Here is a 20,610-nt window from a genome sequence, read left to right as displayed (position 1 = left end):
TTTCCTGGAAATTGCTCTGATCAGCATGTTTATGCTTCTCTGTATGTTGCTCCAGAAGAAACATCTGATTTAAATATCAGTTTCCTAAACTGTAACAATGTGAATATCTGATGTTTGGATCACTCACACAAGTTACCAGAAGCTAAAACCTTGGTGAAAATCATCCAAAAGCTACAAACTCATATTTTCAGTTTGGCTTAAATGCAGGTGCTGTGATTTTGGTCTTTAACTTGTGAGCATAGCAATTTAGTTCCGTATGTTTTAATTTTCTCGATTTTAACACAAAATTGATCAGAACTTTTAAAGTTGGCCAGATAGTAATGTGTGATTTCGGCCAATTTTCTCCTGAAATTGTGAAAATAAAAACATACAGGACTAAATTGCTATTATAGTAAGTTACAGGATTAATATGTCAAATGTCTTTAATTACGGGACTTAAATGCAATAAACTTTTGTAGTTTTAATTAGCGGACACATATCTCGAATTTTCTGTCGTAAATCCTATTTTATCTTCTACCCATTAAACATATATAAAATACATGATGACATTGCCATCTTTATATGTTGAATGGAGTAGAAGATGGAATAAAATTTGCAACAAAAAAAATTCAATCTGATTACTTATTAGGGAAACTCTGAATTCCAGGCATGAGATGTATTCTGCTGTTAAAAAGTCTTCCCCAATAATAGAAGTTGAGACGACCTTATCAGCCTGCGAAATGGCGCAAGTCAAAACCCCATTTTTAAATAAAACTAGGAACATTTCTCTCATTTTAAGAAATAAAACACATCAGAAAGTTGAAGTCCTCATAGCAGCACTACTCCGAAAAGGGGCAGGGAGCCATGATTACTCAAGATTAATGCTTGACAGGTTAAAATTAACACCACAAAAAATTGATTTCATTGCCTAATATCAAATATCAATACCTTCTCCTCTGATCAGTAACAAAAATTGGTCGAATCATATATATGAATATATACATCTCTATGAATACATGAAAAGAATCAATTAGGGGGCAGATTGATACAGATGGGAGAAGAAGAAGCCCATGATGTTTTGCATGGGGAGGAAGAACGAACATGCAACAGCATAGACCTGCAAAGCGGGCAGGTGAACTGGCATCTGTCCAGCCATTTCTCCAGGCACCCCACGTGAAATACGTGCCCGCATTTCGGCAGTTTGTTCACCAATTCCTCTTTCTCGAACTCAGTCAAGCAAATCGAGCACATTTCGTCCTCATGAGCGTCACAACTCACTTCTCCTCCATTCTTGTTGCCCATCATCAGCTCTAGTTCTTGAAACTGGGAGACTGGAAGATCCAGCTCCCAGTCCGGGTTCTCATCATAGCTGCTGCTGCAGGCTTGACGGTGCGGGTCGATTAGGAAGGTGAAGAATCTTACAAAAGCCTGCGCTATTTGGAGAAACGGGATCCATACACAAGCGTAGAGGATCAATGTAAAAGTGGACAAATGCGTTTCTGCGTACAGGCAAATCATTCTTGATGATTCCTGATCAAGATCAAGCTGCTGGCTAGTGCTAATTGCTGTGTTTCTCAAACAGATTTGATGAGTATATATGTAAGTAAGCAGTGTGGATTTGGGGAGACAGCTGAAGAGATGAAGAGTGAAGGAAAATGAGAAGTGAGGTTGCGTTTATATAGTAGAAGGAATGGGCGGGGAAATGATGAAAGGTTATAAGTCAACGTGGAATTTTGGTGAAAAATATGATGTTGGGTTTGTGCAGTGCTAGTTAAGGTTTTGACTTTTGGGGGTTGTGAGAGGGGCTGCAAGAAAACAATGGGGTTTGAATGAAGAACACTCAAGGGGGCTGGGGGGGTTGCAAATAATATTCTATATATATAGATATATGTTTATTTAATAATATATATATATATATATAAATGGAAACTAAGGGTGCTGCAGCCGAGGTATAAAATCTTGTGGGGGGGGTGGGGGGTGGTGGAAGGCCGGCGCCGACCCCACATTCCCGCCGGTCATCTCTCTTTTCTTGGATTATATAATTCAGAACAAACCACCTGCATATCCGTTGTTGTTTACTATATATATTAACATGGGAGAAATGGAAAGTTGAGTTTCAATTATTGTTAATTTATTTAATCATATATCCTCTTCGTTTTTTGTGATACTTTTATTTTTTTTCCCTGTTCTAATGTTCTTGTCCCTTTTTTTTTTAGTGATTGAAATGTATTTTGATTCAATAATTATTGGTGTTGCTAGGCTCCACCTTTATTTTTTTCGATAATGTTGTATTTGGATTTGAGTTTGAAATTTGAAGAAAATAATTTTATATATAAAAAAATATATAACTTAATTAATATTTCACAAAATATATTTATAATTCAAAATGAGAATTAAAAATTTTAAAATCTTTTGAAATATAGAAATATCAAAAATTTGTTACTAAATATTTAAAGTTTCATTTAAATCCATCAATTCAAACATAACAAGATTAGGTTTACGCATCAATAATATATTTGTTTGCCCTTAACACACATCTATATATATATAATATTTGGACTTGCCTTGAACATATACATATCTGTAGAAGTCTAGTCCTTGATATAAAAAAAATAATTAAAGAAATTAGTTAAATAGAAGAAACTGATATTTCAGCTCAATTATTGGTACAGATAAATGTATGTTGGCAAAATTAATTATAGACTTGTGCTTGTTTTATAATACTCTCAGCGCCACTATACAAATACATGAATCTTGTTTTCAGGTGATAATATATTTCTATCACCTCAGCTTATGTTAATTTGGTCAAAATTGATGCCTTAACTCCCTGCAATTCTTGAAATTTATTAGCAAAATTATCAATTATTATTTTCAATTTTGGTGGTGTATATTCTATTATCTTTAAATTTATGATTACAATTAATAGTACATCAATTCGATTGATACATCAATATATAGTTTATGGTAAATTATACTTAGGCCCTGCTCTAAAAATGTAAAATTATACTTTCTCTCACATAAGTTTTAAAATTATACTTACACCTTCTCAAAAAATTTTATTATTTATACATGTCCTTTTGTTAGACAACCACACCTCTCTGAAAAATTAAGATATCATAGAAGAGAAAATTTAATATTAATATCTTTAACAAGTCTATAATAACTTAAAATTTCCAAGATGCCATCAAAAAATAATAACAAATTTGATGGGCTTTTTTTTTTTTTTTGGGCCCTTTTGAAAGTTCATTTTTCATAATTATAATTGTTGCAAAATTCAACTGTTGACATATATTTGTCTATTCAGTTTCTCTAGTAATTGACTTTGTATTAAGAATTATGGTTGATTAGATACTCTTTTCTTTGACTTGCACATTTAAAGAGGCAATTTTGGTGCAAAATTCATGCACCCCATTTTATTTTGTGTGTAATTGGACTAGTATATAATATATATTTACTTTGATTTTTCATTGTAAGACGAGGCACCACTTCTGCTCAATATTCTATACATTAGAATAATTAAGTGTTGGGTGGGGCTATTTGGTGCAGGTTCACAATCCAATGTTTTCAAAATTAAATTATTTCAAATACTTTTTCTTTTTCCTATCTAATTTCTTTCCACCAATTAAGAATATTAGGATGTTTTCTAGGTTAGTTCTTGCTATTTTTTATTGGTATTTTCTTACGTCTCACACCAATTATTCATAAAAAATATAATAACTTATAAGTCGCTGCTACGATCAATGTCCCATTGCTCAAAGAGAAGGCCCTTAAAACTTATGATCTGTACAAGCTCATTCTCTCTATAATTGATGTGGGATTTGTGCATTTTTAAGGTTTTTTCGTTTAAAATATTATATGAAAGAGGAGAAAATTAAAATAAATAATAGATCACAATTAATATTTTCTTATATCCTTTTTCAATAATTTTAAAATATGCATGAATAATATATCCAAGATAAAGAAATTTAAAGAGGGTCATATTGTGTAAAAATAAAAATGTTTCAGAATATTTTCCTTCATATATATTTTATCAACAAAAAAATAATTACTCTCACCCTTGAGGCGTAACAGAACAATATAGATTTATACAAAGAATATTAATTACCAAAAATTAACCTCAAACAACCTACAGTTATTAGCTCATTAATTCTAAAATAGATAAATAACTTAAACATAAATACTATGTGAAAATTATTTTTTAAAATTATATACTAATTACTGATGTAAGCAAGCATTCACATTAGTTGTAGACGAGAAGTTTGAATGGCTTATAAGATCCAATGCTTCTTCTCCAGAGCAAAGCACTTATTCTATACAAAATCATAGGACTCATACGAAGATAAAATAAACAATACCTAGTGCAATGGAGAACCGATTGAATTGTAAGTCAGATCATTTAGATGTCTTTTCAAGATAAAATTATAAAATTTATGAAAATAAAATAAATAATACCTTATACAATATCTCAAACAATGAGACACCAACACATCCCAAGCCACAAAAAATGCATAACTTCAATCAATCAGAATGAAACTTTTCGACGTGAATCTGAGTTGTGGGACAATAAAACTAATAATTGTGTAATTTAAGAGAGAGAGAGAGAGAGAAAAGTGAATTGGTAATGAAGAATTAGGAAGCACGTGGAAGTGGGGAAAGACAGGATTTGCGGAGCCGCGTAGGTGAAGCTTGTCATAATTGTACACTCATTGTTTTACTGCACATGCGCATCCCCGACACGTTCACATTCAGTTCAACACGCATCAAATATACACACTGCTCCACTCCACTCCATTTTCTCCAACTCATTCAATCCTATCCTATCCAATCCAACCCTGACAACTGTCATTGTAATCATTTCGTGTTTTGGAGTGTGACTTAATTAATTATACTCCTCACACCCACTCTTTTTTATCTTTTGGGCCGGACTAGCCCTTTTCTTTGAAAATTGGAAGCCCAAAACACCCTGGATTGAAGGGCTATGAGTTGGGCCTAATCCCTGCATGATCCAATTATATAGCTACTAATCAGTGATGAATCCCTTTGACACAAAGTCCAAACAATTCCAACTCTCAAATTAGCATAAACAACCAACACTAATGCATCCACACAATAGACTATTCGGGCCAACTCAATGGTTTGGGCTATAAGAATTCTTTTTACAAGTATTGGATTCAAATATTGGGCGTGTGTACGATTGGGTGCATCGTGGGCCCACCAAAAAAACAGATACTGTACCAACAATCATTTGGTTGAATGAATAACCTCTTTTTCGTTTTAAGCTCAAACCCAAATTTCTTGACCTCCCTTATTATTGTAAATTAATTATTTTGGGAAAAAAAATCACTGCTCAATAAGCTTTTTTAGATAAGTGAAGAAATTCTCTATTTATGTTTAAGATCACAACACATGCGTTTAATATGACCTTATAAATAGAAAATTCTAATATTAATTTACTAGTATCTATAAGTTTATAATTATATATTATTTATGATTCGTGTTGTATGTTGTCAGTTACTTTTCATCCTTGAAAAGGTTTGGAACCTGATGAAAGAGAGCAGATCGTTAGGTTTATTAAGAGGATTCCAACTAAAACCCTTCGATACTAAGTCAGTGAAGTATTTGATATTGAACAAGCGATCCAAATGCAATCTCAAGCAATAATAAATGTCTTACCATAAATGAACTGAACATGAGGTATTTATAATATTTAGGTGGATCCACTTGTCTGTTTGAAAGGTCTATTTGTAATATGCCATGTATAGTCATCTTAGCTCATATTAGAACAAATATTTATAGATTTTTCTAAATAAACGATTATTTCACATGAACCATAGATCTATAATGATCGATTAACTATGATAAGTCTATACATATTAGTGTTTTAATTAGATCTGAGCGGAGTCGAATAGAATGACGTGGATCCAAACATGCCCATAGATTGAAATTGAGCTCGCGGTTTAGGTCATGGTATAAACCACATCACTGAAAATTTTTACTCAAATTAAATTTGATCAAATCAAATATATCACAAAGTAAGTATACACTTACCAAATAATTAATTATTTTCTTAAAAATAATTGATTGATCATGATGGGTTTATAAATATTAGGATTTTTAGCATATCAGAGCCGAGTACAGAACCACACCTATTCACAAATTGAAAATTGTGCTGAGACTATAGGTCTTGGTACCACTTTAGAAGATTGCCCCTCCCCCCACATCACTTGTGCTGAGATAATAATAAATATAAATAATAATTATGGGGTTTTCCTTATTTCCATCGTTGTGCATCACTACATCACAGTGACATAATTTCGGGGTTCAATTCAACATGCAGGTACTATAAAACACAATGGAATTTATCAATTATATTAATCGGGCCGGAGCGGAATTATTAACAGTCAACAATACTAAAATAAACAATAATTCAGCCACTGAGGATATATGCCGACTCTGTACACCATAATCCTTAGTACAACCTTTGTGGGCTCGTGCTCACACGTTTGATTGGAGCTCCAAAATCTTACCAAACAACTGACTGAAAACTACATACAATCTTCCGACATGGCTGCCACAACCATGTTTAATTTGTACCTATTTATATGTTTCTTGTTACTGTTTCTTTCCTCCCAAACATCAGCCATGGCGGCAAATTCTTGTACTTGTCTTTTCATACTCACATGGCTATTGGCCTTGTGCATTTCAGGTTATATGGCTCATACACCAAAAGTTGTAAACAAAACTATCACAACATACCCGAGGCCCCGCACCAAGTTGATGAACAAAATCGATTCCTGTTGGAGATCGGACCCGAATTGGGAGTCGAACCGGAAAGCCCTAGCCGATTGTGCAGTAGGGTTCGGCAGCAATGCAATGGGAGGTAAGAACGGGGCAATATATGTGGTGACCGACCCATCGGACGACCCCGTTAATCCCAAACAGGGCACGCTCCGGTACGGGGCGATCCAGACCCAGCCACTTTGGATCATTTTCGAAAGGGACATGGTTATTACTCTTAAGAATGAGCTGATGGTGAACAGCTATAAGACCATAGATGGTAGAGGTGCAAGAGTCGAAATATCCAACGGGCCATGCATCACTATAGATGGTGTAAGCCATGTCATAATACATGGGATTAGCATTCATGACTGCAAGCCCGGGAAGGCCGGAATGGTCCGGAGCACGCCCGAGCACGTCGGAGAGAGGCTTGGTTCTGACGGCGATGCCATCAGCGTGTTCACGTCGTCCAATGTGTGGATCGACCATTGCTACCTGGCTCGGTGCACTGATGGTCTTGTAGACATCATACATGCGTCGAATCTTGTAACTGTTTCCAATAACTACTTCACTCAACACGACAAGGTATCCCTAATTTCTCACTACATATATCCTCCATCCATCGACAATTAGGGGTCTAGTCTTATTGGTTACATTAACACTGATCCAATATCAGGTGATGCTGCTGGGACATAGAGACGGATATACAGCCGACAGAATCATGAAAGTGACGGTAGCTTTTAACCACTTTGGCCCTGGATTAGTTCAAAGGATGCCAAGGTAATAAATTAAGAATGTAATGTGTCTAATTAATTTCCCAAATATTAATTGTTAGACTACTTAATGCTACATATTAACGTTTTACATGCAGAGTTAGATACGGATACGCCCATGTCGCCAACAACCGGTACGATCAGTGGATAATGTATGCAATTGGTGGGAGCGCGGATCCAACAATTCTCAGTGAAGGCAACTACTTTTTTGCTTCAAATGACCCTTATGCTAAACAGGTGGGAGCAATAAGTTAGTGAAAATGCATTTGAATTTGTTATTGGCAGTGCATTCATATTTATAAAATTAAGGCTCAATCTTTTGGGGGGCGGGCAGGTTACGAAACGGGAGACGCACGATGGGTGGAAGAGCTGGAAATGGAGATCGACAAAGGATGTATTTGTAAACGGGGCGTACTTTGTGCCGTCAGGTTGGGGAAGCTGTGCTCCAAACTATGCAACACCGCAGTATTTTGGTGCAGCACCAGGATCCTTGGTTCCTGCCTTAACATCTGATGCTGGCCCTCTCCTTTGTTTGCCTTATCAAGAATGCTAACCTATATAGTTCTCTATTATATACATATAAATTAAATTTGATCGAACCTGAATCAATTATACAGGAAGTGTAATATATTTAGGTTATAGTTAAGAGAAAGTAACCAATCACATAACAATTCTATTACACTTACTTTATAATTAATTTGATTCGATCAAATTTAATTTGCGTAAAATTTTTCCATATATATACACAGAGTGGCATGCTGTCAGGTTTTGTAATATCTTAAACCTAATCTCTGCCCTTTAAATTTTTTCCCTTTTTTCTTCTTTCTTTTTTTGGTGTGTGTGTGGGCGTGGGGGAATTATTTTGCGGTTGCCTCATTGTAAAATGATCCTTTTTCATTTCGGGATGTAAATCTTTTGTTGTTATTGTTCTAAGGAAAATGTACTTGTATTAATCTTCCTGACTACCATATTAAAGTGCCATTGTCTCATTTTACAGATTTAGTGGGCGTAGTCAAAATTTATTTAAAACATTTTTTGAGCACATACGTCTTTTAATTATTTTACAAAATAAATAAAATATTATATCTTAAAAATAAAAATTTCCAAGTGTTTAGATAAAATAAAATTATATAAGTTACTTATAAAATGTTAGTAATGGTAATTTTTGAACATATATGATTAAAATTGAAGAAATTTGTTAAAATTTTAAAATAAATTTATAATCGAATTATGAAACAATGATTTTGTTGACAGTTGGAAAAAATTAGTTTTTTTATATATATAGGGAAAAAAAAAATAATTCTTCTTAGAATCGTAAAAATTGGTGTTGAAGTATGTAGAGGGCCGCTAGAGGCCCAATCTTGCGACTTCACTTTGAATAAGGGTCATTGAAATTCCGTATACAAATCGACTCTAGCGGGTATAATTTTATTAAGAAAATCTATAAATAATAATCCCTTATATTTACCCGGGTATAGTTTTTGCTACATAGTATTTTAATTCTTGCAATCTTCTCTATCGTTTTTTATCTAAATTTATTGTTTTCTTTATGTGAAAGCAATGAACTATTATTATTTGAACTAAATTGGTTAAATTATATTTTTATAAAAAATTATATCTAAACAACACCTATTATGTCGTAGAACAACATCTCGCACGTTGATGGAGTTCAAATCCATCATCTCTAAAATCATGAAACCTCAACTTCACCAACCGAGATATGCCTCATTGGCATATAAATTTATTGGCTTAAGCATCATAGTATTATAATCGAGTTTTTCTGTTGTAGTTCATACTATTTTGCATCTTGTAGGTCACAATTTGGAATCGCAAACTCACCTTAACATATTTAGATCTTTCTTTATCTAGATTTGATCTAAGCAAACTTCCTAACTTAGACACACATCTATATAGATTTGAGCGATAAAATATTAATATATATATATATATATATATATATATTGATGGGATTTTCAAGAATGACGAATTAAAAACTCCACATAATCCATATTGCTTAATTTTCAAAATAGCAGAAGTCGATATTGTGTTGTCAAGTCCGAACAAAGGCATAGTTGTTCCATTAATTTTTATCCTTAAATTGAACAGTACTTAATCTATTTAAGTGCACATGCGTCTAAAATCGTTGATTCAGACACTACAAAGTCAGAAATCGAATTTATTGTTTGGTTGAGTTTATGGTGCGGGGATATATATATGATGATCTGAAACCCCTAATTATAAGAAATCAGGGTTCCCATTCCCTCAATTATTAGCAGCAGCTGCAGCCCTTACATTAAAAAATTAGGGTTAGGTATAGAAAAATTATCTTCACTTCTGGTCAATGCATTGATCAGTTCACACTCCTTCTCTCACATGAATATTGCTGGTGACGATCCCAATATATATTCTGATTTTGATTTTTCTTGTGCACATTCAGGATCCAAACATGGCGCAGACCTTTGTTAATTACAAGAACCCACGTCTCGAATAAGGTAATAAAGAATTGATCCAGCTCATCGTAATTCCTAAGTTCTAAAACTATATATATGTGTGTGTGTTCAAATATACTTTTGATCTTATAATTTGATATTTTGTTATTTTTATTATTTATCCAAATTTGCAAAAGAGACCTGACATTTAGCAATTTTGATCCTTCTGGTATTGAATTTTGCAAAAGTTGCTAGAATAGGTCATGTGCGCCTAACATGGTTCACTTAAATTGGGATTTTTGTTCTAATTGGTTCATTTTTGACAATATAGATGAATATTTTTTTAAAAAAAAAAAACGCGGTACATGATTTATCCCTATAATTTTTTCAAAATTTGGCATTAGAAGGACCAAAATTACGAAATGTCAAAAAGTTACAAGTCCCTGCAACTTTTAAAAAGATAAAAGATAAAAATATCAAATTATGAGGACCTGAGGGGCACATGATTTATTCCGACAACTGTTGCAAAATTCAGCAGTGAAATAATCAAAATCGCACCATATAAAAAAATTATAAAACTATTTTACAATCCTAAAAAGTTAAAGAATAAAAATATCAAAATATTGAAATTATAAGATCAAAAATATATTTAAAGCTATATATATATATATATATTTTATACTCATAATGAAAATTCAAGTGTGCGTGAAATATAAATGTAAACATGGTTACTTGCCTCAATGTCGACATTAATTATATATATGAAACCCTGCCCTTATCTAAAATCCGAGGTCGTCATGAGTTGTTGTCTTTTTGCTAATTTTTCAAATTTGAGAGAATTAAGGTATAATCACGTCATGGCGGTGTAATTTACCCATACTGTAGTAAATCCAATTGAAAGGGAACCCAATCCATTTGTTGGTCGTAATGGGGTTTGAAATTGAGAGAAACTACGCCCAACAGTGCAAAATCATTACGGAAGCAAACATGTTTTTTTCTGTATATCAATTACATTTAAATCATAAATTTTAATTATCAACAATTATATATATCCCACTATTAGATATGTTTTATAGTTAATGAATAATTATTATTACAATATATTATTAATTATTGGAAACAAACATGTTTGACAAAAGAAAAAGGTGGGCTGTCTCGGGTAGTGAGAGAGGAAATCCACGTAATTTACCCCCATCAAAATCAATTCCCTCTCAATAAGACGTCAAAACCTCCACTTTCAGCTTAATTCGTCTTGGAACGTTAGAGGATAAAGTCATTCTTACATGACATCTTAAGCTCAATCCATGGTATCAAATAGGGTTTTTCTTTTTTATTATGGAAAAAAATTCAAATAATTCTTTTATAATATTATAAATGAACGAATTATCTTCTTATAAATAAAAATAATAATTTAATCCTTTGAATTCTTTATAATATAACAATTTACTCTTATGTGTTTTTTTAATATGAAATAATTTACCTCTCGATTGGAAAAATGTTTTTAAATACACAGCTCCACCGCCTAACCAATCTAACTGTCTAATCCCCTAAGCAAAATATCTGAAAGTGTTATATCAAACTAATAAAGAAGTATATACATAAACTTTATGTAATATGAAAAATTACATCTAATATCTTTAAGGTTTGCTTTCATCAAGATTCCTCTTTAGTCAAACTTTTATTAAATTTATTGATATTAACAAAAGAAGCGAATGAAAATCAATACTTACCTTCAATTGATTAATTACTGACTTATTGCAGGTCAAACAAATCTTTTGTAACTAAACTACCCATATAACAGTGAAGATATATCTCCTTTCATGCATTAACGTGTGAAGATGTATAAGGATAATTTGATCATAAAAAAAACGTGCAACAAATCAATAATAAACCATATAACTTTTTTTGTCAATGAGTAACGAATAGAATTATTCGTTAGATGGAACTAAACCTCACAGGTATTATATATAATTTTTTAAATTATTAAACGTCAATATGTAATTACATCAAATTTTATGTAAATATAATTATCCCTTTTTTATTTAATCATAGTGGCTGAAATCACACCTAATCAACCCGATTTTTCTACGTGGTTGGAGTAAGCCACGTGCGCTCCGGGTTTTGGCCAGACAAAAATCTGAGTCAACTCTCCTTTTCTCTTCACCTCGAACGTAATTTTGTTCTTTGTTTACTTTGACCTGACTTTGGTGCCGCTTTCTTGACTTTGCTCTTTATGTTGTTCATTCCAAATAAAAATTTAAATCAAATACAAATCATCATGCTGGAATTGGATAATACATTGTATTTCCATTAAAAAAACATTTTTTAATATAATATATCATAAATACTGATTAAATTCTACAATAATTTTAAATTAATATACTCATCCAAAAAATTAGCTATAGAATAAATTAAAATTTAAATTTTTTTTAAAAAAAAAGCAAATTTGCAATTTATGAGTTATAATTCTTTAATCTCATACCAGATCAATAATGTCCGTTAAGTAAAAACTTGCTTTTATATTGCCTATGTTGAGATTATTAGAAATTAAAAGCTTCAAGCTTTATTTATTTATCACCTTTCGTGCTTGCTTCAAACATTAAATACTATAGCTGAGTTTTAATTTATTTTTTTTAACAGTAAGTTACAACAAGCTCTTTTAAAATTTGATATAATTATAAATGTGTCAGTATTTGAAAAATACCAATAACTCTATAATTTTAACGATCATTCAACGACTACAAAATTCCGTTAGTTTTTGTCCTCTTTTTTTTTTTTGGTTGTGAATTGGTTAAAATACCTTTGTGGGTCATAAGGTAAGTTTATGCAGGTTTTAAAATATTTTATGAACTAGAAGGGCAAGAATGGAATTTCATGTTGTCGATCTTTTTTTTTCAATGATCACTAGAAAAAAAATGACTATTGACTATAATTTTAATAGCTATGCACTAAAAGCCGTGGTAAATAATTTTTATTGGCTACGGTTAAATAAAATCGATACAAAAACATAGATTTTCCACCAAGAAAAAGTTTTTTACCATGGCTAAGATTGAGCTACCTTCTCAGATACCACAACCAACAACCGTTGTATGATTGTGGTCAATTACTATTTATTACGATTATTTTATCTTGACCATGGCATATTAGCAATATATTTATGGAATTCCAACCTCAAATCATAAATAAAGAAAGCAATATTAGCAAGAATTTGTTGAATTTAATGATAAAACATCGAGAAATCAAATTGAAATAGGGAGGGAAAAAAGTGAATCATGAGTTGTTTTTATGAAAAAGAGTCGTCTCAATAATTAAAACTGTTGGAAACGTGACTGCTTATGTAAGTCTATGGGAACATTTAATACATATATATTACTTGAATCATTTTGCCACCGCCAGCTTTTTATTATACCAAAATTTATTTGATTTTTTATTCTATTTAATATACGTATATTTATATAATTTTTTTTAAAAATAAAATATATAATGTTAATTTTACACATCACGTTTGACTATATAAATTAGAAAAAGAGATAGAATTTATAATAAAAAATTCAATCCCACAGTGAGGTTTGGACAAAAAGTTGCAGCCATCCTTAAATTTCAACTGAAGACAGAGCCCACGCTATGAAATAGTTGAACCACGTGTGGTCCTTTTTTCCCGAGTACAAAATTAATTTTATTTTATTTTTTATCATAAAATGATGCTGTATTTTTACATTTTATTTAAGATACATATATATAAAATATTTTTTAAAACATACAAATAACGAGAATTATATACATGTGATACGTATATATTAATTAAAAAATATGAGACATAATATTATTTAATTTTAGAAGATTTAAACTGCAAATGAAGAGGCGTCTTTTAATTTTCTTTTATACGGTATTTTAATTTCGTAGTATTCTGAAATCAAATTTCTCATGAATGAAAAGGGACATCCCACCTTTCTACACTATAGTCAAATGCATCCATCTAAAAGTTGGCAACAAAGAGAGATGCTGTTCAAATTGTGTTCAATTTTCCTTTCCTTTTACCTTTTACGTTCTCCATTTTCTAGGTGCAGGCTATGTTTTTTGGATCTTGTGTTAAAGTGAGACAAATATTAAGAAAAATCCCAAATGATTTACCTTAATTTATGTTGTACCTTTTCATATTCTTGAAATTTTTACATTAAAATTCAAAATCTACACATAATATCAGTAGTTTCCAACATTTGAACTCTGTAAATGACGTGGGAGTATCCATTTCCATTTGTTTACATTGATAAGAAAATATAGGGCGGTGGTTTGATAGTTGTGTATGCATGTTAGAATTTCCGTTCTTTTTCGTATTTTTATCGAAATGAAAGCAATAAAATATTATTTATTGAATAAATGGGTTGCAATCATCAATATTAAATATTTGTATCAATAATCAGATAACTATATCTAATCAACATACACAGTTAAAGTAAAACAACATTCTACACATTGGTGGGATTGGAACTCATGACTTTGAAGTTATGGGACCTCAACTTCATGAATTGAGTTAGGCCTTATCAGCCCTTTTTTCTTGTTAAAATGCTTAATTATTGAAAGTTGTATTAGTTCAGATTTGTACCAACCTCAGTATCAAACGAACACTCAGTCATAACTAAGCTTGCAAAAAAATAAAAATAAAATCCTTTCTCCATCCACTCTTTTTTATTTTTAGTTTTTGTTTTACTATAATCTAATTGAAATTACAGGATAAAAATTATCAATAAATAACATGTCAACTTAAATCTAAACAAAAATAGCAAAAATCATGAATGGTTATTTTTGTGAAATGACTATCAATTATCTAAAAATTGAGAATCATTTATTATTAATATGTTAAAATGTCCACTTTGACGTTCCAACCCTATACGTAAAATTTATTTATATAAATATAAAAAAATAGATGATAATAAAATTCAAATCATGACCTACAGGAAAATAATTTGTTATTAATATGTTGACAGGACAGGTTTTTTTGACGGGATGAGACAATGTCTTCTGAGGGTCTGGAGGGGTAATAAACTACAAGTGGACGTTTGTGGTATTTATAGCTAGGGTTGGAACTTTGTAGAAAAATTAACCCCTCACTATATGTGTATATATTTATTAGTCTGCAGTGATAACGATGTGAGTTATGACTGTCATTTAAGAAGTATACGAAATATACAAATAGGGAAGGCTAAGCATACACTTAACTCAACCACCCAAGTCTTTGACCAATTATAACATCTTTAATTCAGATTAAATTTGATTGAATTATTAATTATTATGTAATTATTTATAAATATATATATATATATATTTATCATGTAATTGATAATTTGATCTAATCAGACTTAATATAAACAAAAAATTAGAATCAATATATTTATATGACGTAACTCGATGAAAAATTAACTACTTACATGCATAAAAGCAATGATCTCCATTTATTTTTAAATCTCATGAAACAAAAACCCATCAAATTTATGGTGAAAATATTTAATATTCCTAGCTACACATAATATAAGAGATTATTAAATAAATAAACTCAATGATCCAAACATCCAATAATACTAATAATCCAAAAGCACAATCTAAAATAAACTTTGCATATGTATCCAAAAAAGAAGCCATAAAAAGGAGAGAATTAAATGATGGAAAACTAATGATTTTTGTCTTTTATATTATTTCAAGAAAATAAAAAATAAAAAGTTGGGATGACAAAATATGGTCCCAAAAGTCGAATCCTTGAATACGAAGCAAATGAGACCGTCCCCTGGGCTACCAATTGCATTTGCCTTGCCACCATCAAAACTCAGGTTTAACCCAACTCTCAATCCCTACTTTCCCTACGCTCTTCATTCTACATTCTGCACACTTTCACACACGATATAGGATCTCAGATTGGACCGCACCCTATGAATATTCATTTAAAATGAATTAAGTGAAAATATGAATATAAAAAAGCAAAAGCTTATTTCCACATAATAAACTTTTATATAATAAATAAAGAAGAGCCCATTAAGATTTTATTCAAACTAATTCTTGTGCCACACTCAATAAATGTGCAAAATATGATATAAATTTAAATAATTACGTGATTTTATTTTAAAAATAAATAAATAAATATGATAGTTCTTATGAATTTGATGCAATGGTATTTTTAAAGAATGTTGTGAAATTCAAGAAAATAAAAATTACAATACAATGGAGGCGGGATGATGAAAGAGGGAAAAGAAAAATTCACTTGTCACTTATTATAAATGTTGAATATCAAGGTTTTTTTTTTAATAATTGAAAAAACGAAAAAAGAAAAGAGTTAATTGATAGACGTCGTACGTATAGCATACCCAACGGTGAGTGACCCACAATAGATGGGGCGTCAAATTCGTTGACTTTGTGAATGGGTTGTGTGTCTGTGTCAGCTTTTCATTTTCATCACGTGGAAGGCGCCGCAGAGTTCGGGGCGGTGGGTTTCTATTCGCCATTGCACCTTATTGTCGAACGAACGAGTCAAACTCAGTCTTGACGACGGAACCTCTTCTCGTTCCAAGTCTAAGATGCGGGGGCCACTGCCATCTGTCAACCTACCCTGACGCACCACCTTGCGTAACTTTATCAAATCCCCCCTTACCCTTTCTCACTTCAGACTTCACTTCACACACATACACACGATTACCACTTAATTCAGACAAATCAATCCAAATTCTTTATTTCTAATATTTCTACAGTCAATTTTTCCACCCAAACCCTTTTATATAGAATCCTCCATTGCACTTTTGGGAAACTTCTCAGACCCTTACCACCTTCCCTCTCCCTTTCTTTCTTACTTCAGTTATCTATCTATATACAGACACAATTCATTCAAATTATATATCCTGAAATTTTCTAAGAGATTCTTGATATTTTTCTTCGTTTCTTGATTTTATTTATGGACAAAGGATGGGGTCTCGCCCTTGAGAATTCCGATCGAGTTGGGTTTTTGATAAGGAACCAGCCAGTTTTCGGGCTTGGTTTAAGTCATCAGAACAAGGGTTTGATTATGTTTCCTGTGAGTTCCAGCGGTAGGGAACAGCACCCCGCCGCCTCATCACCGCCGTCTGGCGGGGATCCGCTGCTGGTTATACGTGAAGTGGATTTTTTCTCGGAGAAGAAGAGGCCTGTTGATGTCGTCAAGAAGGAAGTGATCAATTCGCCTGCTGAAACCACTGCCCGCAGAGAATTGGATGTAAACCTGAGTTGTTTATGGCTAATTAAACTATAAACAAGATTGGTTGATTGTATTGCTGGATTTGTATTGATTTGTTTTTGTTCTTGGCTTTTGTTCAGACTGGTCTGCAACTTCTGACTGCTAACACTGGAAGTGATCAATCGACGGTGGATGATGGGATGTCTTGTGATGCGGAAGATAGGAGGGCCAAGATTGAGGTAATCAACTGAGGGGAATTAATGTAGTTTAATCCTTGATTAGCCATGTTATTGAGAGGGTTTTGATTGGTATGTTATTTTGATCAGCTTGGACAACTTCAAGTTGAGCTTGAAAGAGTGAACGCTGAAAATCAGAGGTTAAGAGGGATGCTTACTCAGGTGAGCAACAATTACACAGCGCTGCAGATGCAGCTTGTGACTTTGATGCACCAACAACAAAGTTCAACAACTGATAGCACACAACTACAGGAGGTAATTAATCTCTCTCCTTTTTTTTTTTTTTAATTGAACTGATATTGATTTAAGCCTTCTAATTAAGTCTTTCTTGATTAATCTTAATCGAATTATTGCTGACTGAGTGTTCTTTTCCAGATTGTTGACAGAAAATCTGAAGAAAAGAAACAGGAAAATGAAGGAGTGTTAGTTCCAAGACAGTTCTTGGACCTGTCGCCCCGTCTCACCAACCAGACCGCCGATGATCAATCGAACTCCTCTTCAGAAGAAAGAACGCTATCTGGATCACCTCAAGGAAACGTGGAGTCGTCGAGGAATAAGAGGATTGGGCGGGAGGAGAGCCCAGAATCTGAGGGCTTGGCATCTAACAAGGCTCCCAAATTGAATCTCGCCAAGCCCGTTGATCAATCAACAGAAGCCACCATGCGGAGAGCTCGCGTCTCCGTTCGTGCACGATCAGAAGCTCCTATGGTAACTACGATAGCACTGAATTTCGAAATGTATATAATTATTACTAAGATCGTTTGTTTTTTGAAGGGTTCAATATTTTCTTACTTGATTTGTGACCAATTACAGATTTCCGATGGATGCCAATGGAGAAAATACGGACAAAAGATGGCTAAAGGGAATCCATGTCCACGAGCATATTATCGGTGCACAATGGCGGTCGGCTGTCCTGTGCGCAAACAAGTACGTTGATATGTTTAAGTTCTTCAGTAGTAGCATCTTATTCTTTCTCCTTTGTTTTTTTAAAAAAAGAGATAGGTTTGTTGAAAAATCAGACTAATAGTTTTTGTGCTATGGCGATCACAGGTTCAGAGATGCGCGGAGGACCAAACAATCTTGATCACGACCTACGAAGGAACCCACAACCACCCGCTGCCTCCAGCGGCCATGGCCATGGCATCCACCACCTCGGCCGCCGCCAGCATGCTCCTTTCAGGTTCCATGCCCAGCGTCGACGGGTTGATGAACCCCAATTTCCTGGCAAGAACAATCCTTCCATGTTCATCCAACATGGCTACAATCTCAGCTTCGGCTCCTTTCCCCACAATCACACTTGACCTAACTCAGAACCCGAACCCATTACAGTTCCCAAGAGCCGCAGCACAGTTCCAGGTCCCATTCCCGCCCCACCCGAGCTTCGCCCCAGTCCCAAACCCGTCTGCCCCTCAAGTCTTTGGCCAAGCCCTTTACAACCAGTCCAAGTTTTCGGGTCTCCAGATGTCTCAGGACATGAATGAAAGCACGCAACTGCCAGGACAATCAACGCAGCACCCGCAACTTCACCAGCCGACCTTCGCCGACACCCTCAGCGCCGCTACAGCAGCAATCACCGCAGATCCCAATTTTACGGCTGCACTAGCCGCCGCCATCTCCTCCATCATCGGTGGCTCTCACCCGAATAACAATAGCAATGCTACAACCAACAACAATGGCAATGTAAATACAATAGATAGCAACAAAGCCGGTAGCAGTTTTCCAGAGAATCAATCGTAGTCACGTTCAATCAGTCATTTTACCATACTTGTATTAGATTATGTTCTTGGTTGTTCATAATTTGGGGGGTCCAACATGGAATTAACATGTTCATATTCATGTATTACCAGGGAAAAAGTTTAGGACACAAATTTAAATTCTTTCTCATGGATTTGTTCCGAAATTAGATCATACATAATTACGAAAAAGACAAAAGCGATGCATTTTGCGTTAGTCACCAGTTTCGTGTTTTTAATTACAGTACGTTAGTTGTAAAATAATGGAAAATAACAAAAAGAAAGGTAGACATATGGTGACTTGTAGTAAAGGTGGAAGACCAATTGCGAAACAATCAAACGTTTGAAAGGTATATTTTGATCTGAGAGGTCAACAACTCCGGCCATTATTGTTTGACACGTAAATTAGAAACTTGGGATAGACATGAAAAAATAGATTTTTAAGAGACTTCAAGGCAACTTCCTCGGATATTTCCAATCAAATAATGCCAAACAACCGCGTCACTACAAATTATAGTTTAGATATATGTACAAATTAATTACATGCATCATTGTATTATAAATTTTAATAGTTAATTATAATATTATATCTATTGATCTCAAATTCAACACCTAATAAATAGATAGATGCCCACAACTTGGTGCAATCGAGGCCAATAACAATGTAAACTAAAATTTCAACAACAATCTCTCTCTCTCTCTCATCATAAAACTTGTGCTATGTATAATTATATATATTTAATTAAGTAAATTCTTTATAATATATTGCAATATAAATATGCCTTTTTCACATAAAATGAAACTTTTATTTTTAATAGATAAAAGCACAGTAGTTTTGAATTTTTATATAGTTAAATTCTTACAATGTGCAAATGTCATCATGTTGCAACGATATTTTAGTTCAAACCAAACTTAATATAAGTAGATTATAATTTTTTTTAAATAAAATTTGATTTACTATTATATAATTTATATACGTATAATTAGGTAGAAGCAGCAGTTTAAATCTAGAGAAAAGGGTGATGGGAAGTAATAATAAAAAGGGGTGTAGGGTGGGGATAAGGTGCAATTGTTTAAGCGGACGAGTGAGATACGTTATTGACTTCCGTGCCACAGATGTCGTCAGTGTAATGGAAATGCCCCTTTGCCCACCAATCATCTGCTCAACAGACTTGTACTTTAATTACAAGAAATGAGAAGAGCGAACGTGTGACATTGTGGGCCGCACCGCCACCCCCACCGTACTTCATCCACCGTACAATACAACTATTACTACTACTACTGATTGACTTGGACTAATGATTTCCACATGCTTCCATGTGAATCCATTGACCAATAGGGGACGTCCCTTTTCCTCATTATTTATAGTTTTGTGTTCTTTTCCAACTACAAAATTCAATTAATCCTGCAACTTGTTAAAGGTGATCTACTTCTTTCAACTTTATAATCCCCTATTATTTACTAACACTCTAAAAAATTATTTATTGTAAT

The 20,610-nt window shown here is 33.1% G+C and overlaps 3 protein-coding genes across 3 annotated transcripts; 2 read left to right on the top strand and 1 right to left on the bottom strand.

Moving 5' to 3' along the window:
- On the bottom strand, positions 1,006-1,497 carry LOC105168602 (probable E3 ubiquitin-protein ligase XERICO). The gene has a single exon (XM_011088736.1). It carries the CDS (start codon positions 1,495-1,497, stop codon positions 1,006-1,008), a length of 492 nt encoding a protein of 163 aa, XP_011087038.1.
- On the top strand, positions 6,617-8,542 carry LOC105168600 (putative pectate lyase 2). The gene is made up of 4 exons (XM_011088735.2): positions 6,617-7,341; positions 7,433-7,536; positions 7,628-7,766; positions 7,864-8,542. The coding sequence occupies exons 1-4, from the start codon at positions 6,622-6,624 to the stop codon at positions 8,080-8,082; spliced, it is 1,182 nt and encodes a 393-aa protein (XP_011087037.2). The 5' UTR covers positions 6,617-6,621; the 3' UTR covers positions 8,083-8,542.
- Positions 16,735-19,296, top strand: LOC105167998 (probable WRKY transcription factor 31). Its single transcript, XM_011087897.2, has 6 exons — positions 16,735-17,189; positions 17,291-17,389; positions 17,477-17,641; positions 17,762-18,094; positions 18,200-18,313; positions 18,437-19,296. Exons 1-6 carry the CDS (start codon positions 16,893-16,895, stop codon positions 19,121-19,123), a joined length of 1,695 nt encoding a protein of 564 aa, XP_011086199.1. The 5' UTR covers positions 16,735-16,892; the 3' UTR covers positions 19,124-19,296.

Source organism: Sesamum indicum, linkage group LG8 (genome assembly GCF_000512975.1).
Source record: "Sesamum indicum cultivar Zhongzhi No. 13 linkage group LG8, S_indicum_v1.0, whole genome shotgun sequence".
Taxonomy (NCBI): Eukaryota; Viridiplantae; Streptophyta; class Magnoliopsida; order Lamiales; family Pedaliaceae; genus Sesamum; species Sesamum indicum.
This window is presented reverse-complemented; position numbering and strand designations above follow the sequence as displayed.